Source organism: Erythrolamprus reginae, chromosome 2 (assembly GCF_031021105.1).
Source record: "Erythrolamprus reginae isolate rEryReg1 chromosome 2, rEryReg1.hap1, whole genome shotgun sequence".
Taxonomy (NCBI): Eukaryota; Metazoa; Chordata; class Lepidosauria; order Squamata; family Dipsadidae; genus Erythrolamprus; species Erythrolamprus reginae.
In genome coordinates this window covers 23,880,095-23,905,518 of record NC_091951.1, presented here as the reverse complement: position 1 = coordinate 23,905,518, position 25,424 = coordinate 23,880,095, and the positions used below count along the sequence as shown (strand labels likewise).

Genomic DNA, 25,424 nt, shown 5'->3' with positions numbered 1-25,424 from the left:
GTGGGAGATTTGCCTTCCATTGTTTATCCCCCCTCTTATTTTGAGTTATAGAATAGAATAGGAATATAATTTTTGTTGGCCAAGTGTGATTGGACACACAAGGAATTTGTCTTGGTGCAGATGTTCTCAGTGTACATAAAAGAAAAAGATACATTTGTCAATGGTGGTACAACACTTAATGATTGTCATAGGGGTCAAATAAGCAACGAAGAAACAATATAAATAAAAATCTTAGGATACAAGTGCCACTGTTATATTTAAGTTTATATTATATTTATTCAGTGGAATGTCCTTCCTCCAGAAGTTGTGGGTGCTGTATCGGAGGAGATTTTTAAGAGGAGACTGGAGAACCATGTATCCGGAATAGTATAGGCTCCTCTGATTGGATAATTGGTTTATTCTGTAAGAACTTCCCGAACGTTCAGGGCTCGGCATGTAGCTAATCTTGCCAAGTTTCCCTATTTCACTTTGATGCATTGCAAAGGTGGGTTGCTCAAAGTGAGTTGATGGCATGTAATCCGTGAAAACGTCTTGCAAATGCCTCAACAGGTAGAGACGGGACGAGCCTGTTTTACCCCCTCCTACCGGGAGATGGCGAAAGACGGGCAACACGGGCGCCTAGAAAGCCGTCGCTACAGTAAGGAGAGGCCTCTGGCGTTGAGCTTTTTAAGGGGTTAAAACCATCAAGTACTGCATTGCTAGAAAGGAGGAGAGAGAAGGGCTTAATCATTAATGGTAGCGGGTCGCTCACGGGAGGAAGGTGGTCCGCCGAGTATCTTCTGCGCTCTTCAGAGAGTCGCAGCAGCAGCTGGTGGGTGAGTTGGGGACGGGTGGGAGGAGAGGCTGGGAGCAAGAAAGGCGGCTTGGTTTCCTCCGCAGCGAGGAAGCAGAGAAGCATCTAGAATATATAAAAACACAGTTGGATGTGAGCTTGGCGGTCCTGTAGTCCAACTGCCTCCTCCAACGTGGGAACTTAGAGCGTTTCAGACAAATAGCTGTCTAGTATGTTCGTCAAAGTATCTTATTATTATATTATTATTATTATTATTAAAAGCCTCCATTGTGGAGCACCCACTGCTTGGGAAGCCAAGCCCTTCCACTGTTCGCTGTCAGGAAATTTCCTCTTGTTCCTAGTATGCTTCTCTCCTTCACTGGTTTCCATCCATTAGGTGTTGTCTTGCCTTGTGGTGCTTTGGGAGGTAATCTCTTCTTTTCTTTCTGGCAGGACCTCAAGTATTGGAAGATGTCAGTTCTAACCCTTCTTTTCACCAGACTAGACCTACCCAATTCCTACAACTGCTCTTCATATTTTTTAGCCTCAAGCCCCCAGTCATGATTGTTGCTCTTTCATTTCTTCTCGTGAAACGAACCTTCCTGTTGGTAAGTATTAAGTCTAGTATAGCTGACCCTCTAATCCAGTGTTTCCCAACCTTAGCAACTTGAAGATATTTGGACTTCAACTCCCAGAATTCCCCATCCAGCGAACGCTGGCTGGGGAATTCTGGGAGTTGAAGTCCAGATATCTCCAAGTTGCCAAGGTTGGGAAACACTGCTCAAATCTAATCATCCTCCATCTTTTGCATGAGAGATTCCTCAGGAACCTCCAAGAAGAAACTGGACAGCCATTTATCCAGAATGGTAGGGGTTCTCCTGACTGAGCAGGAGATTGATCTAGATCTAGAAAATCTCCAAGATCTCTTCCAACTCTGAAGTTCTGTTATGGACATGCTGGGTTTTTTGACACTAATATTGGAAATCCCCAGAAATATCTTCTGGGATGTTTCCTTTTTTGTTTCCATATCTGTCCAATAACCATGGCATTTCCTGTTGGTGCCCCATCCATGTATTAATCAGTTTCAACAGTGTTTAAGGCAGCACTTTTTAAAAAATAGCTTTGAGAACCTTTGGGATGTTCAGTTGTATAGGTAACCCTCCCTTACCATTTTTTCCCTGAGCCTTCACAGTTACAATGGCACTGTAAATGCAGATATACATCTGGTCCACAAATTAGTGGTCATTGTAACACTTGTTCAGTGACCTGAAGAAGTCAGCAGTTATGATGGCGCAAGAAAAGGAGGTGTACATTTATAATTTCAGTCTACCACATTCAGGATCCCCATTTGTGGCATTCCCAGCTAAAGTTCAAAATCTTTTTCTTGCATGCAGAAATAAAAAATGTGTTTCTCTGTAACAAGTCATTGATTTCATAAATGCAAAACACTATAGTTTTTTTTATACATAGAATAAAGGTAAATATTGATAGTGGGTGTTATCTTTAATTTAGATGTCAAAAGGGTTTTGAGGGTCTCGGTATTTTTTCTCTCTGGGAAATGGGATCAGATGGTTCAGTGAGTGTTTAAGGTTACTGGTATTAAAAGAAAACTTTTATTTTTTTTATCTTTTATGTTCTCTTTAATAATCTTCTGTATTAAGATTTAATTTAATTTATTTGACTTATACACCGCCCTCCAATATTTCTATGCCACATGTCCACCATAAATGATAAATTTTCTTATTTACATTTCCAACATTCAAGGTGCCTTTATACATTCTTTAATTTTAGGCACCAACATCATAAAACCATTTGGTATAGAGCTTCCTGCCTGAGCAGATGGTTGGACTAGAAATCCTTCTAATAGAATCCTTCTATGTGTTCAAGCATTATTTCCTTATCCACTGAATCATACAATGCTTTACCCACCCATTCTGCAAATTCAATGTCAGGGTTCCATGTAACACTCTCAACCAATGAAGACTCCGAGGCAGGCAATTCCTCAAAGTTTGAATTTATAGAAGATGTCATGTCGGCACATTTGGAAAAACCTGAATCTGAAAGCTTTCAATTTTCCCCACCCAAAAGAAAATCACAGTTCCATACACTGCACCCACATATCCATCACACGATCCAATCATTCCACTGTCCCAATTGGAGACATTCCCTGTGCGTCTATCCAGGTGTAGACTGAACCTCCTTGACTCCCAGAGAAATTTACTCTGCCCCGAGTCTGCGAGGAGAAGGGCAGCCAAGGAAGGAAGGAGGGAGGGAGGGAGGGAGGAAGGAAGGAAGGAAGGTTGTTATGGCTATAAATATCAGTCAGGTCACAACCCCCCCTCCCTATTTCCCATGCACTAAATTTGATAGCACTGAAGATCCAAAAGAAAAGATGGGTCCCAGGGCTGACATCCAATTTCAATTGCAGTTTATAAACCTTACAACAATATGTTCAACAATTCATTTCCAATTTCTAATACATTTTTCACAAAATCGTATCCATAACTCTTTTTGTCTAGTTCAAATATTTATTTCGATTGTACATATATAAATCAATGGCAAACATTCTTCCGATTCCAACTGCTCTTTAGATTTGAGGATAGGATCACAACCAAAAGTCCACCAGTCTGGCCTGTAACACAAATTTTGTTCCCAGCTTTTAAATGTTATATTCCAATTGCTTATGTCTAAAACAAATTTAAAAAATGTTTACATTCATCATAAACTTCGGTTTTGTGACCATGGCAATGAAAATTATGCATTTTTTTCTATAGAAACAGAAGCTTTTATCTAATAAATTCCATTGCTTGAATCTTGATGTCAGAAGCTCAGCGTTGGACTTGGTGAGACCAAGTCTCTGATCAGATCGTTGAGGTCTTTTTGGTTAGGGACGTATGGCTTCTGCTCCTCATCTGCATATGAAGAGAAACTTCGGCCGGCCAGGAAGGACGTCTTTGTGACGTCAAAGCTCCACCCATGGAATTCCCTATTGGGATTCCCCACCTCCTTTCTAGCCTCCCGACCGGCCCGACAGCTCCGCTGCTGTTTCAAAAAGCTAACAGCCGGGCGGTGGGACTTCTCGGCCTCCTCATGAACCGAACGCGACCCCGAACTTTTGCTGAACTTCCTGGTTCGGCGTTCAGGTGGCCGCCGAGAAGTCCCCCAGCTGTTTCAAAAGGCGACAGTGGGGCTTCTCGGTGGCCTCCCGAACGCCGAACCTGGACGTTCGGCAAAAGTTCGGGTTTGTTGTTCGGGTTCGGGAGGACGCCGAGAAGCCCCGCCAGGCAGCGGGGCTTCTCAGTGGCCACCCGAACTTTTGTTGAACCACTGTATGTATATATATATATATGTGTGTGTGTGTGTGTGTGTGTGTCTGTTTTCGTAGATTTTCACGGGTACAGGTATGACGGTCTTGGTATATTCTGGTGTCTTCCCGTGTAGGATTTGGAAATTTCTGGCGACGTTTCGACGAGGTCCCACTAGTCATCTTCAGGCTGGTGTTTCTGTCCTTGTTCTCAGGCGAACACTGCGAGACCTGAGCTGCCTTCCTTCTATAAATACTGGTGGCTTGGTGTGGTTTGATGGCTCAGCAATTGTCTGCTGTGTAGAAACTTCCTGGTGAGTCAGTGGGGTAACATCTGGGGTCGTTGATGTAGCTGAGGTATGCTGATTAGTTAATGGTTGTAGATTAGGCATGATATCCTGAGTAGTTGGAACTTGCAGGCTACTTGATTGTTTTGCAAATTGTTTTCTGAGTCTGGTTTCTATGGCTGGGATACGTTTGAGAGCTGGTTTCCAGATGTCTGGTAAGCGGGAGGTATCAATATGAACAAGCGGGATGTTATTGACCCAAGTCAACAAGTTTATTTCCTGATTGAATGTATATTTGAATTTGGATCTCAGAGATCTGCACTGTATCAAATGAATCATAATTAACATTAGAAGCTATTTCAGCATTGTGGCATGTTGGATTGTAATGTACGCTTTTTTCACATGTTCTGCAACCGTTTTCTAAAGAAACAATTTTAAACTTACACTTTTGTTTTCAATCTTACAGATGAAGAGAATACCAATAAGAGCACTCAGGACAACTGAGAATAACCAGCAACTTTGAAAATGAAAGCAATGTCCTCAATGTGGGAAAACTTTCAGATTTAACTCAAGCCTGCTGAATCATTGGAGGGCTGAGAATAATCAGCCACTTTGAAATTGAAAGCAAATTGAGCCTTCAGAAAAGCCCACAATTCTCCAGGTGATGAGAGACAAAGGGGAGAAAATCAAGAAGAGATTTCAAATTGGAAAAAGTATTGTGTGCAGAACTCGACAATAGATTATATGAAAAAGTCAAAGGAGATTATATTTTTCGATTCAGAAAAAGAGAGTAATATCTAGAAGTGAGTGGGTAGGAAAAAGACAATTGAAGGGCCACAAAAGATAGACTCTAATGCAGGTCTGTAAACAATAATGCAGGCCTTTCTCTCTGCGGAAGAAAACAATAGTTTGAATCAAAGCTCCGTGCAACAAAAGATGTACAAAAAATGAAACCTTTTGAATGTCCTGATTGTCGGAAAAGTTTCACTGCAAATTCCCACCTGTTGGGTCACCAGAGGACTCACACAGGAGAGAAACCCTTTGAATGTCCTGATTGTGGAAAAGGTTTCAGTTTCAATTCAAGACTGGTGGTTCATCAGAGGACTCACACAGGAGAAAAACCATTTGAATGTCCTGACTGTGGGAAAGGTTTCAGTTTCAATTCAAGCCTGGTGATTCATCAGAGGACTCACACAGGAGAGAAACCTTTTGAATGTCCTGACTGTGGGAAAGGTTTCAGTCAGATTTCAAGCCTGGTGATTCATCAGAGGACTCACACAGGAGAGAAACCATTTGAATGTCTTGATTGTGGGAAAGGTTTCAGTCGCAATTCAAGCCTGGTGATTCATCAGAGGACTCACACAGGAGAGAAACCTTTTGAATGTCCTGATTGTGGGAAAGGTTTCACTGCAAATTCCCACCTGTTGGATCACCAGAGGATTCACACCGGAGAAAAACCCTTTAAGTGTCGTGATTGTGGGAAATGTTTCAATTTGAATTCCAATTTGATTAGACACCAGAGGACTCACAAAGGAGAGAAACCTTTTGAATGTCCTGATTGTGGGAAAAGATTCACTCAGAATTCATGCCTGGTGAATCATCAGAGGACTCACACTGGAGAGAAACCATTTGAATGTCCTGATTGTGGGAAAGGTTTCAGTCGCAATTCAAACCTGGTGAAACATCAGAGGACTCACACAGGAGAAAAACCCTTTAAGTGTCCTGATTGTGGGAAAGGTTTCAATTCTAATTCCAATTTGGTTAGACACCAGAGGACTCACACAGGAGAGAAAACTTTTGAATATCCTGTTCATGGGAAAAGTTTCAATCAGAATTCTCAACTGTTGGAACACCAGAGGACTCAAACAGGAGACACCCTTTCAGTGTCCTGATTGTTGGAAATGTTTCTGTCATAGGTCAAACTTGGTGGTCCACCAGATGATACCTACAGGAAAGAAACCATACAAATGACTTATAAGTAATACAGGTGTACACACAGGAGGAAAAAGTAAAAAATGGTCCATATTAGGCAAAAGTTGATGAATTTAGAGAAGGCATAAATTTCATTTTTCATCTGTCATTGGAAGTGTAGGTGAGAAATGGATTATTTAAGTTGGAGCCTGATTCATTTTACTGAAAGATACATTATCTCAGAAGTAGATCTATGAATGAAGAAAAACAAGTGAAACATTTCTTTGGTAAAGGAATAATATATGGGTTTTTTTTAAGGCAAATATTGATGAGTTTAGATAAGGCTTAAATTTGATCTTTGATCATTCACTGAAAAATATTAATTTGATGGAGGTGAACTGTCTGGTTTTTGTTTTTGTTTGTTTGTTATCAAGATCTTCCATCTCCATAGCGTCCCTCCAAGCCAGAGGTCCCCAAACTATGGCCCGCGGGCCAGATACTGCCCACTGAGACCATTTATCCGGCCCGCGGTAGTGCACAAGATTTTTCTGATCGAATCTCCCGTCCACTCAGTGCGTGCGGTCTTGCTGCTGAGCTTCTGTTGGCCGCGAGGAGAGGTGGAGAGCAAAGCAGCAGGGAGGAAAACAAACCTGCAATTGGCCCCTTTCTTTCCCGCCTTTAGTGAGAGAAACTGTTGGTGCTCTGCCATAGGGCAGCAAAAGTTCCTCTCCCTAAAGGCGGGAAAGAAAGGGGCCAATTGCAGCTCCGCTTTCCTCCCTGCTGCTTTGCTCTCCACCTCTCCTCGCGGCCACCAGAAGCTCAGCAGCAGGACCGCACTGAGTGGACGGGAAACTTCGCCCTCCCTGCTTTCCAGCATCTTGGTTCCTCCCGTGCTGCTTTTTTCCCTCTTCAAAGTTTTTGCAGGGCGAGGTTTGCATTTGGGCAAGGATTAGGGGGCGGGGGGGTCTGCTGCAGAGAGGGAGGGAGAGAAAAGGAGAGAGTGTGTGAAAGAGAGAAATAAAGCAAGAGAGAGAGAGTGAGTGAGAAATAAAGCAAGAGAGAAGGAGAGAGAAAGCAAGAGAGAAATTGAGAGAGAGAAGAAGAGAGAGAAAAAGGGAGAGAGAGAGGAGTCGGAGATAGAAAGAGAGAGAAATAAAGCAAGAGAGGGAGGGAGAGAGAAAGCAAGAGAGGCTTATAGGGAGAGAGAGAAAAAGAGGGAGAGAAAGCAAGAGAGAAAGGGAGAGAAAGGGAGAGAGAGAGGAAGAGTGGGAGATAGAAAGAGAGAGAAAAATAAAGCAAGAGGGAGGGAGAGAAAAAGCAAGAGAGAGAAATAGTGAGAGAGAAAAAGCGCGAGAGAGAAATAAAGCAAGAGAGAGAGAAAGCGAGAGAGAGAAACAGGGAGAGAGAGAAGGAGATTTGTTCATATGTTTTTTTATAGTCCGGGCCTCCAACAGTCTGAGGGACAGAGAACTGGCCCCTGTGTAAAAACTTTGGGGACCCCTGCTCCAAGCCTTGCCCTCTTCCACAGGATCCTTATAGGTATTTCTCTCCTCCCCAAGATCTCCAGAAGCCTGGTCTATCCATAGGGAAATGCTTTCACCCAAGAGCCAACAAAGATAGGATTAGTCCTTCCCAAGGTCTCCACAAGCCTTTCCCACACACACACAGATTCCCCAAAGGCTTTATCCTCTCCTGCTGTGTCCCCCCAGTACTTAGGCCTAACTCCCACCCCACTAGGCCTCACAGCCTCCTCCATACCCTTGGAATATCTCTGAACCTAATGTTGATGAAAAAGGCCAGGACCCGCATCCGATGGCCACATGGCTATGTGCTGGAAAAAGCCATTATTTTCAGTGTGCCTGGGATTCAACCTTGGGCGGGCCATGGGATGGATTTGTGGATACAGCTGGCTAGCACTGATCAGCCCATAAATTTTAGAATGACTTGTGTAATGTTTTTGTTACTACCAATATAATTTGGTAGTAAAGATAGAGATGAGAAAAGAAAGCACTGCGTGCAAAGTTGGTGTATGAATGAGAGTACAAAGAGAAATAAAGAAGAAGATATTGTGTTTTTGCAAAGAGATGCATTGAGCAATCATTTATTACCTGAATTAGCCTGAAACCAGAACAACCTCACCAGCAGGTCGCTACAACCAGAAAGAACCCACCTCTGCTCAATCCATAGGGAATTCAATTCAATTCAATTTATTAGATTTGTATGCCGCCCCTCTCCGAAGACTCGGGACGGCTCACAACAGTAATAAAAACAGTATAACAATGGAACAAATCTAATAATAAAATATATAAAAACCTCAACAATTAAAAACCATACAGCACATACACATCAAACATGAAATATAATAAGCCTGGGGGAGATGTCTTAGTTCCCCCATGCTTGGTGATATAGGTGGGTCTTCAGTAACTTGTGAAAGACAAGGAGGGTGGGGCCGTTCTAATCTCCGGGGGAAGTTGATTCCAGAAGGCCGGGGCTGCCACAGAGAAGGCTCTTCTCCTGGGGTCCGCCAAACGACATTGTTTGGTCGACGGGACCCGGAGAAGGCCAACTCTGTGTGACCTTATTGGCCGCTGGGATTCGTGCGGTAGAAGATGGTTGGATCACCCAAGATCCAACAAAGGTAGGATTAGTCCTCTACCCATCTAGTAACAGAACTCAGCACATAGTAGCTGGGAAGATTACATCACACAGCAATGCTCAACCAAGCATGGGAGTCAGGACAGACTACACAAATCCCCCTACATGGCCCAGTGGGAGCCTGACAACCTGACAACTGTAAAAAATACGACTTTAGTAATAGAGTTGTTGAAGCGTGGAACTCATTACTGGACTATCCCCTAATCCCCAACATTTTACCCTTAGACTGTTCATGGTTGACCTATCCAGATTCCTAAGAGGTCAGTAAGGGGCGTGCATAAGTGTACTAGAATGCCTTCCGACCCCTGTCCTATTGTCTCTCCTATATCCCATATATCTTCTCTTCTATCCCTATATATTTCTTCTATTCTCTCATCCATTATTTTATCCTCTACTCTCTCTTCTATTCTTTCTCTAATTCTATTTCCTCGAAGGTGTCCTCTATTACCTCCATTGTGTATTATTGTGTATTGGACAAAATAAATAAATAAAAATAAAATAAATCAGAATACAAGCTCAACTTCAAAAGCCCAGAGAGGGTATAAAATTCAGCCCCACTCCACATCTCTTCCCCTGTTTTTTTTTCTTTACTCAACGTTTTCAAGGTATGTGATTCTGTCCCTCATTAAACTTTCTTTCCAAGCAACTACCATGAACTCAGCGTCTCTTTCCTCACTCGGAACTGAATCCAGGAGGATATTTCTTCCAACAGATATTACAGGTAATCCTTGACATACAACCACAACTGAGCTGGGCTGACACACACAAACACACAAACAAAACGAAGGGTGGGGGATGGCAGCCTATTCTTCAAATCTCCAGAGAATAGGACAAGAAGACATATCAGAAGGGGTCCAACATAGAATTGAGGAGAAACTTCCTGTGGGTATTTTATTTATTTAATTTATTTATTTGTTTGTCAAACAATTATAGGGTGGTAATTTGTACATATAAAACATTAGATAAGTAATAGAAACATAGAAGACTGACGGCAGAAAAAGACCTCACGGTCCATCTAGTCTGCCCTTATACTATTTTCTGTATTTTATCTTTGGGTGGATATATGTTTATCCCAGGCATGTTTAAATTCAGTTACTGTGTATTTACCAACCACGTCTTCTGGAAGTTTGTTCCAAGGATCTACTACTCTTTCAGTAAAATAATATTTTCTCATGTTGCTTTTGATCTTTCCCCCAACTAACTTCAGATTGTGTCCCCTTGTTCTTGTGTTCACTTTCCTATTAAAAACACTTCCCTCCTTGACCTTATTTAACCCTTTAACATATTTAAATGTTTCGATCATGTTCTCCCTGTTCCTTCTGTCCTCCAGAATATACAGATTGAGTTCATGAAGTCTTTCCTGATACGTTTTATGCTTAAGACCTTCCACCATTCTTGTACACGTCATTGGACCCGTTCAATTTTGTCAATATCTTTTTGTAGGTGAGGTCTCAAGAACTGAACACAGTATTCCAAATGTGGTCTCACCAGCACGCTATATAGCGGGATCATAATCTCCCTCTTCCTGCTTGTTATACCTCTAGCTATGCAGCCAAGTATGCTACTTGCTGTCCCTACCATTATTATCATTATTTTTAATGATAAAAAGTAGACAATAGGAACGGGACGGAAGGCACAGTGGTGCGCTTATGCACGCCCCTTACAGACCTCTTAGAAAAGAGGAGAGATCAATTGTAGATAGTCTAAGGTTAAAGGTTTTGGGGTTAGCAGTAGAAACCCCAGAATCAGGTAGTGCATTCCAGGCGTTGATTACTCTGTTGCTGAAGTTGAATTTTTTGCAGTCAAGTTTGGAGCGGTTGACATTTAGTTTAAATCGATTTCGTGCTCGTGTGGTGTTGCGGTTGAAGGTGAAGTAGTCGTTAACAGGTAGGACATTTTGGTATATGATTTTATGAACTATAATTATGTTGGAAGGGAGACGATGGAGTTGTAAGTTGTCTAAACCAGGAATTTCAAGTCTGAACAATTACTAAGTAGAATGGTTTGTCTCCAGAAGTGGGAGACTTGCCTTCCATTGTTTATCCCCCCTCTAATTTTGAGTTATAGAATAGAATAGGAATATAATTTTTATTCGCCAAGTGTGATTGGACACACAAGGAATTTGTCTTGGTGCAGATGCTCTCAGTGTACATAAAAGAAAAAGATACATTTGTCCATCGTGGCACAACACTTAATGATTGTCATAGGGGTCAAATAAGCAACGAAGAAGCAATCAATATTAATAAAAATCTCAGGATACAAGTGCCACTGTTATATTTAAGTTTATATTATATTTATTCAGTGGAATGTCCTTCCTCCAGAAGTTGTGGGTGCTGTATCGGAGGAGATTTTTAAGAGGAGACTGGAGAACCATATATCAAGAATAGTATAGGCTCCTCTGATTGGAGAATTGGTTTATTCTATAAGAACTTCCCGAACGTTCAGGGCTCGGCATGCAGCTAATCTTGCCAAGTTTCACTATTTCACTTGGATCCATTGCAAAGGTGGGTTGCTAAAAATCGAAAGTGAGTTGATGGCATGTAATCCGTGAAAACGTCTTGGAAATGATAGACGGGACGAGCCTGTTTTACCCCCTCCTGTCGGGAGATGGCGTCAGACGGGCAACACGGGCGCCTACAAACCCGTCGCTACAGTAAGCAGGAGCCTCGGGCGTTGAGCTTTTTAATGGGTTAAAACCAACAAGTACCGCATTGCTAGAAAGGAGCGGAAAGTCGGCCGGATCTGGCTGGTCGCTCACCGGAGGAAGGTGGCGGTGCCTTCTATGCTCTTCCAAGAGTCGAAGCAATAACTGGTGGGTGAGTTGAGGACGGGCTGGAGGAGACACTGGGAGCAAGAACCGGTGAGCGAGAAAGCAGAGAAGGAACTAGAATATAGAAAAACACAGTTGGATGTGAGCTTGGCGGTCCTGTAGTCCAACCGCCTTCTCTAGCGTGGGAATTTAGAGCGTTTCAGACAAATGGCTGTCTAGTATGTTCGTCCAAGTATCTTATTATTATATTATTATTATTATTATTATTATTATTATTATTATTATTATTATTATTATTATTATTATTATTATTAAAAGCCTCCAGTGAGCAGCAGCCATAGCTTGGGAAGTTAAGCCCTTCCACTGGTCGCTGTCAGGAAATTTCCTCTTGTTCCTAAAATGCTTCTCTCCTTCACTGGTTTCCATCCATTAAGTGTTGTCTTGTCTTGTGGTGCTTTGGGAGGTAATCTCTTAATCTTCTCTTCTTTGTGGCAGGACCTCAAGTATTGAAAGATGTCACTTCTAATCCTTCTTTTCACCAGACTTGACCTACCCAATTTCTACAACTGCTCTTCATATGTTTTTGCGTCAAGCCCCCAGTTATGGTTGTTGCTCTTTCATTTCTTCTCGTGAAACGGACCTTCCTGTTGGTAAGTATTAAGTCCAGTATAGCTGACCCTCTAATCCAGTGTTTCCCAACCTTGGCAACTTGAAGATGTTTGGACTTCAACTCCCAGAATTCCCCAGCCAGCGAACGCAAGAATCCCTCATTTTCACCCTCTGCATATGCACAGAAGGCTTTCCACATATCCAGAGGGTTAAAAACAAGAAAATGGCAATGTGCAGGTGGGTGGGCAGAGAATGATGCTGCCGCCGCTACCAGTTCTCAGAATCACTGGCAGTGCCATTACCGGTATGCCCGAACTGGGCTGACCCTTTACCATTTCACCCTGATTTAAAATGTTGGTAAAACATTTATCTGAATTTCAGAGATTCTACCCAATAATTACAGTATGAAGAATTTGTTATTGACCCAAGTCAACAAGTTTATTTCATGATTGAATGTACTGTATATTTGAATTTGGATCTCAGAAATTTGCAGTGTATCAAATGAATCATAACATTAGAAGCTATTTCAGCATTGTGGCATGTTGGATTGTAATGCACGCTTTTTTCACATCTTCTGCAACGATTTTCTAAAGAAACAATTTTAATCTTACACTTTTGTTTTCAATCTTACAGCTGAAGAGAATACCAATAAGAGCACTCGGGACAACTGAGAATAACCAGCAACTTTGAAAATGAAAGCAATGTCCTCAATGTGGGAAAACTTTCAGATTTAACTCAAGCCTGCTGAATCATTGGAGGGCTGAGAATAATCAGCCACTTTGAAATTGAAAGCAAATTGAGCCTTTGGAAAAGCCCATAATTCTCCAGGTGATGAGAGACAAAGGGGAGAAAATCAAGAAGAGATTTCAAATTAGAAAAAGTATTGTGTGCAGAACTCGACAATAGATTATATGAAAAAGTCAAAGGAGATTATATTTTTCGATTGAGAAAAAGAGAGAAATATCTAGAAGTGAGTGGGTAGGAGAAAGACAATTGGAGGTAGACTCTAATGCAGGTCTGTAAACAGTAATGCAGGCCTTTCTCTCTGCGGAAGGAAACAATAGTTTGAATCAAAGCTCCGTGCAACAAAAGATCACACGTATTTCAAGCATCAGAGGGGCAGACAGCTGATTGTGGCAAAATTTCAGTCAGAATTCCAACCTGATGGTACACTAGAGGATGTACAAAGTAAAGAAATCATATAACTGTCCTGATTGTGGGAAAGGTTTCAGTTTCAATTCAAGACTGGTGATACACCAGAGGACTCACACAGGAGAGAAACCTTTTGAATGTCCTGATTGTGGGAAAGGTTTCACTGCAAATTCCCACCTGTTGGATCACCAGAGGATTCACACAGGAGAGAAACCCTTTAAGTGTCCTGATTGTGGGAAATGTTTCAATTTGAATTCCCATTTGGTTAGACACCAGAGGACTCACACAGGAGAGAAACCATTTGAATGTCCTGATTGTGGGAAAGGTTTCACTGCAAATTCCCACCTGGTGAACCATCAGAGGATTCACACAGGAGAAAAACCCTTTAAGTGTCCTGATTGTGGGAAAGGTTTCAATTCTAATTCCAATTTGGTTAGACACCAGAGGACTCACACAGGAGAGAAACCTTTTGAATGTCCTGATTGTGGGAAAAGTTTCAATCAGAATTCTCAAATGTTGGAACACCAGAGGACTCACACAGGAGACACCCTTTCAGTGTCCTGATTGTTGGAAATGTTTCTGTCATAGGTCAAACTTGGTAGTCTACCAGAGGACTCATATGAGAGAAATGATACGAATGTCCATATTGTGGAAAAAGTTTCAGTTGGAATTCTGATCTATGGATACACAAGAATATACAGGAGTAAAGCTACATAAGCGTCCAGAGTGTGGGAAAAGTTTCACTTACTGTTCTGACCTGGTGAAATACCAGATATCTCATATAGGAGAAAAGCCCTATGAATGTCCAGATTGTGGAGAATGTTGCAGTCTCACTGTGTGTAGTGATAGACTACAAGAACAGGAGAGAAACCCTTTGAATGTCCTGATTGTGGCAAAAGGTTCAGTCACCGTTTTCTCCTGGTGGTCCACCAGATGATATCTACATGAGAGTAACTATACAAATGACTTTTAAATAATACAGGTGTACACACAGGAGAAAAAGTAAAAAAAGGTCCATATTAGGCAAAAGTTGATGAATTTAGAGAAGGCATAAATTTCATTTTTCATCTGTCATTGGAAGTTTAGGTGAGAAATGGATTATTTAAGTTGGAGCCTGATTCATTTTACTGAAAGATACAATATCTCAGAAGTAGATCTATGAATGAAGAAAAACAAGTGAAAACATTTCTTTGATAAAGGAATACTATATGGGTTTTTTTTAAGGCAAAGATTGATGAGTTTAGATAAGGCTTAAATTTGATCTTTGATCATTCACTGAAAAATATTAATTTGATGGAGGTGAAATGTCTGGTTTTTGTTTTTGTTTGTTTGTTATCAAGATCTTCCATCTCCATAGCGTCCCTCCAAGCCTTGCCCTCTTCCACAGGGTCCTTATAGGTATTTCCCTCCTCCCCAAGATCTCCACAAGCCTGGTCTATCCATAGGGAAATGCTTTCACCCAAGAGCCAACAAAGAGAGGATTAGTCCTTCCCAAGGTCTCCACAAGCCTTTCCCACACAGACACAGATTCCCCAAAGGCTTTGTTCCTCTCCTGCTGTGTCCCCACAGTCCCTAGGCCTGACTCCCACCCCACTAGGCCTCACAGCCTCCTCCATACCCTTGGAATATCTCTGAACCTAATGTTGATGAAAAAGGCCAGGACCCGCATCCCAGGGCCACATGGCTATGTCCTGGAAAAAGCCATTATTTTCAGTGTGCCTGGGATTCAACCTTGGGCAGGCCATGTGATGGATTTGTGGATACAGCTGGCTAGCACTGATCAGCCCATAAATTTTAGAATGACTTGTGTAATGTTTTTGTTACTACCAATATAATTTGGTATTAAAGATAGAGATGAGAAAAGAAAGCACTGCGTGCAAAGTTGGTGTATGAATGAGAGGACAAAGAGAAATAAAGAAGAAGATATTGTGTTTTTACAAAGAGATGCATTGAGCAATCATTTATTACCTGAATTAGCCTGAAACCAGAACAACCTCACCAGCAGGTCGCTACAACCAGAAAGAACCCACCTCTGCTCTATCCATAGGGAATTCAATTCAATTCAATTTATTAGGTTTGTATGCCGCCCCTCTCTGAAAACTCGGGGCGGCTCACAACAATAATAAAAACAGTATAACATTGGAACAAATCTAATAATAAAATATATAAAAACCTCAACAATTAAAAACCATACAGCACATACACATCAAACATGAAATATAATAAGCCTGGGGGAGATGTCTTAGTTCCCCCATGCCTGGCTATATAGGTGGGCCTTAAGTAACTTGCGAAAGACAAGGAGGGTGGGGGCCGTTCTAATCTCCGGGGGAAATTGATTCCAGAGGGCAGGGGCCACCACAGAAAAGGCTCTTCCCCTGGGGCCCGCCAAACGACATTGATTGGTCGACGGGACCCGGAAAAGGCCAACTCTGTGTGGCCTTATCGGCCGCTGGGATTTGTGCGGTAGAAGGCGGTTGGATCACCCAAGATCCAACAAAGATAGGATTGGTCCTCTACCCATCTAGTAACAGAACTCAGCACATAGCAGCTGGGAAGATTACATCACACAGCAATGCTCAACCAAACATGGGACTCAGGACAGACTACACAAATACCCCTACATGGCCCAGTGGGAGCCTGACAACCTGACAACTATAAAAAATATGATTTTAGTAATAGAGTTGTTGAAGCGTGGAACTCATTACCGGACTATCCCCTAGCCCCCAACATTTTACCCTTAGACTGTTCACGGTTGACCTATCCAGGTTCCTAAGAGGTCAGTAAGGGGCGTGCATAAGTGCACTAGAATGCCTTCCGTCCCCTGTCCTGTTGTGTCTCCTATATCCCATATATCTTCTTTTCTATCCCTATATATTTCTTCTATTCTCTCATCCATTATTTTATCCTCTACTCTCTCTTCTATTCTTTCTCTAATTCTATTTCCTCGAAGGTGTCCTCTATTACCTCCATTGTGTATTATTGTGTATTGGACTAAATAAATAAATAAAAATAAAATAAATCAGAATATAAGCTCATCCCAGGCATGTTTAAATTCAGTTACTGTGGATTTACCAACCACGTCTGCTGGAAGTTTGTTCCAAGGATCTACTACTCTTTCAGTAAAATAATATTTTCTCATGTTGCTTTTGATCTTTCCCCCAACTAACTTCAGATTGTGTCCCCTTGTTCTTGTGTTCACTTTCCTATTAACACTTCCCTCCTTGACCTTATTTAACCCTTTAACATATTTAAATGTTTCGATCATGTTCTCCCTGTTCCTTCTGTCCTCCAGAATATACAGATTGAGTTCATGAAGTCTTTCCTGATACGTTTTATGCTTAAGACCTTCCACCATTCTTGTACACATCATTGGACCCGTTCAATTTTGTCAATATCTTTTTGTAGGTGAGGTCTCAAGAACTGAACACAGTATTCCAAATGTGGTCTCACCAGCACGCTATATAGCGGGATCATAATCTCCCTCTTCCTGCTTGTTATACCTCTAGCTATGCAGCCAAGTATGCTACTTGCTGTCCCTACCATTATTATTATCATTATTTTTAATGATAAAAAGTAGACAATAGGACCGGGACGGAAGGCACAGTGGTATTATTGTGTATTGGACAAAATAAATAAATAAAAATAAAATAAATCAGAATACAAGCTCAAATTCAAAAGCCCAGAGAGGGTATAAAATTCAGCACCACTCCACATCACTTCCCGTTTTCAAGGTATGTGATTCTCTCCATCATTAAACTTTCTTTCCAAGCAACTACCATGAACTCAGCGTCTCTTTCCTCACTCGGAACTGAACCCAGAAGGATATTTCTTCCAACAGATATTACAGGTAATCCTTGACATTCAACCACAACTGAGCTGGGCTGACACACACAAACACACAAACAAAACGAAGGGTGGGGGATGGCAGCCTATTCTTCAAAGCTCCTGAGAATAGGACAAGAAGACATATCAGAAAAGGATCTAACCTAGAATTGAGGAGAAACTCACTGTGGGTATTTTATTTATTTTATTTATTTATTTGTCTGTCAAACAATTATAGGGTGATAATTTGTACATATAAAACATTAGATAAGTAACGATAAAAAGTAGACAATAGGACAGGGACGGTAGGCACAGTGGTGCGCTTATGCACGCCCCTTACAGACCTCTTAGAAAGGAGGAGAGATCAGTTGTAGATAGTCTAAGGTTAAAGGTTTTGGGGTTAGGAGTAGAAAGCACAGAATCAGGTAGTGCATTCCAGGTGTTGATTACTCTGTTGCTGAAGTCGAATTTTTTGCAGTCAAGTTTGGAATGGTTGACATTTAGTTTAAATCGATTTCTTGCTCGTGTGTTGTTGCGGTTGAAGGTGAAGTAGTCGTTAACAGGTAGGACATTTTGGTATATGATTTTATGAACTATAATTATGTTGGAAGGGAGACGATGGAGTTGTAAGTTGTCTAAACCAAGAATTTGAAGTCTGAACAATTACTCAGTAGAATGGTTTGTCTCCAGAAGTGGGAGATTTGCCTTCCATTGTTTATCCCCCCTCTAATTTTGAGTTATAGAATAGAATAGGAATATAATTTTTGTTGGCCAAGTGTTATTGCAGATGCTCTCAGTGTACATAAAAGAAAAAGATACATTTGTCCATCGTGGTACAACACTTAATGATTGTCATAGGGGTCAAATAAGCAACGAAGAAACAATATAAATAAAAATCTTAGGATACAAGTGCCACTGTTATATTTAAGTTTATATTATATTTATTCAGTGGAATGTCCTTCCTCCAGAAGTTGTGGGTGCTGTATCGGAGGAGATTTTTAAGAGGAGACTGGAGAACCATGTATCCGGAATAGTAAAGTCTCCTCTGATTGGATAATTGGTTTATTCTGTAAGAACTTCCCGAACGTTCAGGGCTCGGCATGTAGCTAATCTCGCCAAGTTTCACTATTTCACTTTGATGCATTGCAAAGGTGGGTTGCTCAAAGTGAGTTGATGGCATGTAATCCGTGAAAACGTCTTGCAAATGCCTCAACAGGTAGAGACGGGACGAGCCTGTTTTACCCCCTCCTACCGGGAGATGGCGACAGACGGGCAACACGGGCGCCTAGAAAGCCGTCGCTACAGTAAGGAGAGGCCTCTGGCGTTGAGCTTTTTAAGGGGTTAAAACCATCAAGTACTGCATTGCTAGAAAGGAGGAGAGAGAAGGGCTTAATCATTAATGGTAGCGGGTCGCTCACGGGAGGAAGGTGGTCCGCCGAGTATCTTCTGCGCTCTTCAGAGAGTCGCAGCAGCAGCTGGTGGGTGAGTTGGGGACGGGTGGGAGGAGAGGCTGGGAGCAAGAAAGGCGGCTTGGTTTCCTCCGCAGCGAGGAAGCAGAGAAGCATCTAGAATATATAAAAACACAGTTGGATGTGAGCTTGGCGGTCCTGTAGTCCAACCGCCTCCTCCAACGTGGGAATTTAGAGCGTTTCAGACAAATAGCTGTCTAGTATGTTCGTCAAAGTATCTTATTATTATTATATTATTATTATTAAAAGCCTCCATTGTGGAGCACCCACTGCTTGGGAAGCCAAGCCCTTCCACTGTTCGCTGTCAGGAAATTTCCTCTTGTTCCTAGAATGCTTCTCTCCTTCACTGGTTTCCATCCATTAGGTGTTGTCTTGCCTTGTGGTGCTTTGGGAGGTAATCTCTTCTCTTCTTTCTGGCAGGACCTCAAGTATTGGAAGATGTCACTTCTAACCCTTCTTTTCGCCAGACTAGACCTACCCAATTCCTACAACTGCTCTTCATATGTTTTCGCCTCAAGCCCCCAGTCATGATTGTTGCTCTTTCATTTCTTCTCGTGAAATGAACCTTCCTGTTGGTAAGTATTAAGTCCAGTATAGCTGACCCTCTAATCCAGTGTTTCCCAACCTTGGCAACTTGAAGATATTTGGACTTCAACTCCCAGAATTCCCCATCCAGCGAACGCTGGCTGGGGAATTCTGGGAGTTGAAGTCCAGATATCTCCAAGTTGCCAAGGTTGGGAAACACTGCTCAAATCTAATCATCCTCTATCTTTTGCATGAGAGATTCCTCAGAAACCTCCAAGAAGAAACTGGACAGCCATTTATCCAGAATGGTAGGGGTTCTCCTGACTGAGCAGGAGATTGATCTAGATCTAGAAAATCTACAAGATCTCTTCCAACTCTGAAGTTCTGTTATGGACATGCTGGGTTTTTTGACACTAATATTGGAAATCCCCAGAAATATCTTCTGGGATGTTTCCTTTTTTGTTTCCATATCTGTCCAATAACCATGGCATTTCCTATTGGTGCCCCATCCATGTATTAATCAGTTTCAACAGTGTTTAAGGCAGCACTTTTTAAAGAATAGCTTTGAGAACCTTTGGGATGTTCAGTTTTATAGGTAACCCTCCCTTACCATTTGTTCCCTGAGCCTTCACAGTTACAATGGCACTGTAAAGGCAGATATACATCTGGTCCACAAATTAGTGGTCATTGTAACACTTGTTCAGTGACCTGAAGAAGTCAGCAGTTCCTGTGGTTATGATGGCGCAAGAAAAGGAGGTGTACATTTATAATTTCAGTCTACCACATTCAGGATCCCCATTTGTGGCATTCCCAGCTAAAGTTCAAAATCTTTTTCTTGCATGCAGAAATAAAAAATGTGTTTCTTTGTAACAAGTCATTGATTTCATAAATGCAAAACACTATAGTTTTTTTAATACATAGAATAAAGGTAAACATTGATAGTGGGTGTTATCTTTAATTTAGATGTCAAAAGGGTTTTGAGGGTCTCGTTATTTTTTTTCTCTGGGAAATGGGATCAGATGGTTCAGTGAGTGTTTAAGGTTACTGGTATTAAAAGAAAACTTTTATTTTTTTTATCTTTTATGTTCTCTTTAATAATCTTCTGTATTAAGATTTAATTTAATTTATTTGACTTATACACCGCCCTCCAATATTTCTATGCCACATGTCCACCATAAATGATAAATTTTCTTATTTACATTTCCAACATTCAAGGTGCCTTTATACATTCTTTAATTTTAGGCACCAACATCATAAAACCATTTGGTATAGAGCTTCCTGCCTGAGCAGATGGTTGGACTAGAAATCCTTCTAATAGAATCCTTCTGTAAATCTATTCTTCCAGTGTTCAAGCATTATTTCCTTATCCACTGAATCATACAATGCTTTACCCACCCATTCTGCAAATTCAATGTCAGGGTTCCATGTAACACTCTCAACCAATGAAGACTCCGAGGCAGGCAATTCCTCAAAGTTTGAATTTATAGAAGATGTCATGTCGGCACATTTGGAAAAACCTGAATCTGAAAGCTTTCGGTTTTCCCCACCCAAAAGAAAATCACAGTTCCATACACTGCACCCACATATCCATCACACGATCCAATCATTCCACTGTCCCAATTGGAGACATTCCCTGTGCGTCTATCCAGGTGTAGACTGAACGTCCTTGACTCCCAGAGAAATTTACTCTGCCCCGAGTCTGCGAGGAGAAGGGCAGCCAAGGAGGGAGGGAGGGAGGAAGGAAGGAAGGAAGGAAGGAAGGTTGTTATGGCTATAAATATCAGTCAGGTCACAACCCCCCCTCCCTATTTCCCATGCACTAAATTTGATAGCACTGAAGATCCAAAAGAAAAGATGGGTCCCAGGGCTGACATCCAATTTCAATAGCAGTTTATAAACCTTACAACAATATGTTCAACAATTCATTTCCAATTTCTAATACATTTTTCACAAAATCGTATCCATAACTCTTTTTGTCTAGTTCAAATATTTATTTCAATTGTACATATATAAATCAATGGCAAACATTCTTCCGATTCCAACTGCTCTTTAGATTTGAGGATAGGATCACAACCAAAAGTCCACCAGTCTGGCCTGTAACACAAATTTTGTTCCCAGCTTTTAAATGTTATATTCCAATTGCTTATGTCTAAAACAAATTTAAAAAATGCTTACATTCATCATAAACTTCGGTTTTGTGACCATGGCAATGAAAATTATGCATTTTTTCTATAGAAACAGAAGCTTTTATCTAATAAATTCCATTGCTTGAGTCTTGATGTCAGAAGCTCAGTGTTGGACTTGGTGAGACCAAGTCTCTGATCAGATCGTTGAGGTCTTTTTGGTTAGGGACGTATGGCTTCTGCTCCTCATCTGCATATGAAGAGAAACTTCGGCCGGCCAGGAAGGACGTCTTTGTGACGTCAAAGCTCCACCCATGGAATTCCCTATTGGGATTCCCCACCTCCTTTCTAGCCTCCCGATCGGCCCGACAGCTCCGCTGCTGTTTCAAAAAGCTAACAGCCGGGCGGTGGTGCTTCTCGGCCTCCTCATGAACCGAACGCGACCCCGAACTTTTGCTGAACTTCCGGGTTCGGCGTTCAGGTGGCCGCCGAGAAGTCCCCCAGCTGTTTCAAAAGGCGACAGTGGGGCTTCTCGGTGGCCTCCCGAACGCCAAACCTGGACGTTCGGCAAAAGTTCGGGTTTGTTGTTCGGGTTCGGGAGGACGCCGAGAAGCCCCGCCAGGCAGTGGGGCTTCTCAGTGGCCACCCGAACTTTTGTCGAACCACTATATGTATATATATATGTGTGTGTCTGTTTTCGTAGATTTTCACGGGTACAGGTATGACGGTCTTGGTATATTCTGGTTTCTTCCCGTGTAGGATTTGGAAATTTCTGGCGACGTTTCGACGAGGTCCCACTCGTCATCTTCAGGCTGGTGTTTCTGTCCTTGTTCTCAGGCGAACACTGCGAGACCTGAGCTGCCTTCCTTCTATAAATACTGGTGGCTGGGTATGGTTTGATGGCTCAGCAATTGTCTGCTGTGTAGAAACTTCCTGGTGAGTCAGTCGGGTAACATCTGGGGTCGTTGATGTAGCTGAGGTATGCTGATTAGTTAATGGTTGTAGATTAGGCGTGATATCCTGAGTAGTTGGAACTTGCAGGCTACTTGATTGTTTTGCAATTTGTTTTCTGAGTCTGGTTTCTATGGCTGGGATACGTTTGAGAGCTGGTTTCCAGATCTCTGGTAAGCGGGAGGTATCAATATGAACAAGCGGGATGTTATTGACCCAAGTCAACAAGTTTATTTCCTGATTGAATGTATATTTGAATTTGGATCTCAGAGATCTGCACTGTATCAAATGAATCATAATTAACATTAGAAGCTATTTCAGCATTGTGGCATGTTGGATTGTAATGTACGCTTTTTTCACATGTTCTGCAACCGTTTTCTAAAGAAACAATTTTAAACTTACACTTTTATTTTCAATCTTACAGATGAAGAGAATACCAATAAGAGCACTCGGGACAACTGAGAATAACCAGCAACTTTGAAAATGAAAGCAATGTCCTCAATGTGGGAAAACTTTCAGATTTAACTCAAGCCTGCTGAATCATTGGAGGGCTGAGAATAATCAGCCACTTTGAAATTGAAAGCAAATTGAGCCTTCAGAAAAGCCCACAATTCTCCAGCTGATGAGAGACAAAGGGGAGAAAATCAAGAAGAGATTTCAAATTGGAAAAAGTATTGTGTGCAGAACTTGACAATAGATTATATGAAAAAGTCAAAGGAGATTATATTTTTTGATTCAGAAAAAGAGAAAAATATCTAGAAGTGAGTGGGTAGGAAAAAGACAATTGGAGGGCCACAAAAGATAGACTCTAATGCAGGTCTGTAAACAGTAATGCAGGCCTTTCTCTCTGCGGAAGAAAACAATAGTTTGAATCAAAGCTCCGTGCAACAAAAGATGTACAAAAAATGAAACCTTTTGAATGTCCTGATTGTCGGAAAAGTTTCACTGCAAATTCCCACCTGTTGGGTCACCAGAGGACTCACACAGGAGAGAAACCCTTTGAATGTCCTGATTGTGGGAAAGGTTTCAGTTTCAATTCAAGACTGGTGGTTCATCAGAGGACTCACACAGGAGAGAAACCTTTTGAATGTCCTGACTGTGGGAAAGGTTTCAGTTTCAATTCAAGCCTGGTGATTCATCAGAGGACTCACACAGGAGAGAAACCTTTTGAATGTCCTGACTGTGGGAAAGGTTTCAGTCAGATTTCAAGCCTGGTGATTCATCAGAGGACTCACACAGGAGAAAAACCATTTGAATGTCCTGACTGTGGGAAAGGTTTCAGTTTCAATTCAAGCCTGGTGATTCATCAGAGGACTCACACAGGAGAGAAACCTTTTGAATGTCCTGACTGTGGGAAAGGTTTCAGTCAGATTTCAAGCCTGGTGATTCATCAGAGGACTCACACAGGAGAGAAACCATTTGAATGTCTTGATTGTGGGAAAGGTTTCAGTCGCAATTCAAGCCTGGTGATTCATCAGAGGACTCACACAGGAGAGAAACCTTTTGAATGTCCTGATTGTGGGAAAGGTTTCACTGCAAATTCCCACCTGTTGGATCACCAGAGGATTCACACAGGAGAAAAACCCTTTAAGTGTCGTGATTGTGGGAAATGTTTCAATTTGAATTCCAATTTGATTAGACACCAGAGGACTCACAAAGGAGAGAAACCTTTTGAATGTCCTGATTGTGGGAAAAGATTCACTCAGAATTCATGCCTGGTGAATCATCAGAGGACTCACACTGGAGAGAAACCATTTGAATGTCCTGATTGTGGGAAAGGTTTCAGTCGCAATTCAAACCTGGTGAAACATCAGAGGACTCACACAGGAGAAAAACCCTTTAAGTGTCTTGATTGTGGGAAAGGTTTCAATTCTAATTCCAATTTGGTTAGACACCAGAGGACTCACACAGGAGAGAAAACTTTTGAATATCCTGTTCATGGGAAAAGTTTCAATCAGAATTCTCAACTGTTGGAACACCAGAGGACTCACACAGGAGACACCCTTTCAGTGTCCTGATTGTTGGAAATGTTTCTGTCATAGGTCAAACTTGGTGGTCCACCAGATGATACCTACAGGAGAGAAACCATACAAATGACTTATAAGTAATACAGGTGTACACACAGGAGAAAAAGTAAAAAATGGTCCATATTAGGCAAAAGTTGATGAATTTAGAGAGAGGCATAAATTTCATTTTTGATCTGTCATTGGAAGTGTAGGTGAGAAATGGATTATTTAAGTTGGAGCCTGATTCATTTTACTGAAAGATAAATTATCTCAGAAGTAGATCTATGAATGAAGAAAAACAAGAGAAAACATTTCTTTGATAAAGGAATGCTATATGGGTTTTTTTTTAAGGCAAAGATTGATGAGTTTAGATAAGGCTTAAATTTGATCTTTGATCATTCACTCAAAAATATTAATTTGATGGAGGTGAACTGTCTGGTTTTTGTTTTTGTTTGTTTGTTATCAAGATCTTCCATCTCCATAGCGTCCCTCCAAGCCTTGCCCTCTTCCACAGGGTCCTTATAGGTATTTCCCTCCTCCCCAAGATCTCCAGAAGCCTGGTCTATCCATAGGGAAATGCTTTCACCCAAGAGCCAACAAAGAGAGGATTAGTCCTTCCCAAGGTCTCCACAAGCCTTTCCCACACACACACAGATTCCCCAAAGGCTTTTTTCCCCTCCTGCTGTGTCCCCACAGTCCCTAGGCCTAACTCCCACCCCACTAGGCCTCACAGCCTCCTCCATACCCTTGGAATATCTCTGAACCTAATGTTGATGAAAAAGGCCAGGACCCGCATCCGATGGCCACATGGCTATGTGCTGGAAAAAGCCATTATTTTCAGTGTGCCTGGGATTCAACCTTGGGCGGGCCATGGGATGGATTTGTGGATACAGCTGGCTAGCACTGATCAGCCCATACATTTTAGAATGACTTGTGTAATGTTTTTGTTACTACCAATATAATTTGGTAGTAAAGATAGAGATGAGAAAAGAAAGCACTGCGTGCAAAGTTGGTGTATGAATGAGAGTACAAAGAGAAATAAAGAAGAAGATATTGTGTTTTTGCAAA

General features: G+C 41.6%; 3 protein-coding genes across 13 annotated transcripts in view; all 3 read left to right on the top strand.

Moving 5' to 3' along the window:
• The window catches only part of LOC139159965 (zinc finger protein 84-like), a 14,307-nt gene extending 7,417 nt beyond the window's left edge, over positions 1 to 6,890 (top strand). Inside the window, exon 3 of the mRNA XM_070737456.1 lies at positions 5,429 to 6,890. Coding sequence (XP_070593557.1) covers positions 5,429 to 6,255 — 827 coding nt within the window. The 3' untranslated portion in view covers positions 6,256 to 6,890. The remainder of the gene's footprint in view (positions 1 to 5,428) is intronic.
• On the top strand, positions 824 to 25,424 carry LOC139159934 (zinc finger protein ZFP2-like). 10 transcript variants are annotated; one of them, XM_070737408.1, is made up of 4 exons: positions 18,514 to 18,586; positions 19,172 to 19,326; positions 22,159 to 22,335; positions 22,775 to 25,424. In XM_070737408.1, exon 4 carries the CDS (start codon positions 23,256 to 23,258, stop codon positions 24,366 to 24,368), a length of 1,113 nt encoding a protein of 370 aa, XP_070593509.1. In that variant the 5' UTR covers positions 18,514 to 18,586; positions 19,172 to 19,326; positions 22,159 to 22,335; positions 22,775 to 23,255; the 3' UTR covers positions 24,369 to 25,424. The 10 variants fall into 10 exon arrangements, with proteins under 10 accessions (XP_070593510.1, XP_070593509.1, XP_070593511.1 ...); XM_070737410.1 differs by lacking the exon at positions 18,514 to 18,586 and adding an exon at positions 18,597 to 18,760 and having other exon boundaries at positions 19,219 to 19,326; XM_070737404.1 differs by lacking the exon at positions 18,514 to 18,586 and adding an exon at positions 18,597 to 18,760.
• Positions 11,662 to 15,401, top strand: LOC139159954 (zinc finger protein 572-like). Of its 2 annotated transcripts, none has more exons than XM_070737448.1 (3): positions 11,662 to 11,789; positions 12,195 to 12,349; positions 12,942 to 15,401. In XM_070737448.1, the coding sequence occupies exon 3, from the start codon at positions 13,488 to 13,490 to the stop codon at positions 14,022 to 14,024; it is 537 nt and encodes a 178-aa protein (XP_070593549.1). In that variant the 5' UTR covers positions 11,662 to 11,789; positions 12,195 to 12,349; positions 12,942 to 13,487; the 3' UTR covers positions 14,025 to 15,401. The 2 variants fall into 2 exon arrangements, with proteins under 2 accessions (XP_070593549.1, XP_070593550.1); XM_070737449.1 differs by having other exon boundaries at positions 11,668 to 11,741.

Excerpts from the sequence above, each read along its gene's own strand:
- LOC139159954 (XM_070737448.1), top strand. The coding sequence starts at position 13,488 with ATGTACAAAGTAAAGAAATCATATAACTGTCCTGATTGTGGGAAAGGT.
- LOC139159934 (XM_070737409.1), top strand. The coding sequence starts at position 23,256 with ATGAAACCTTTTGAATGTCCTGATTGTCGGAAAAGTTTCACTGCAAAT.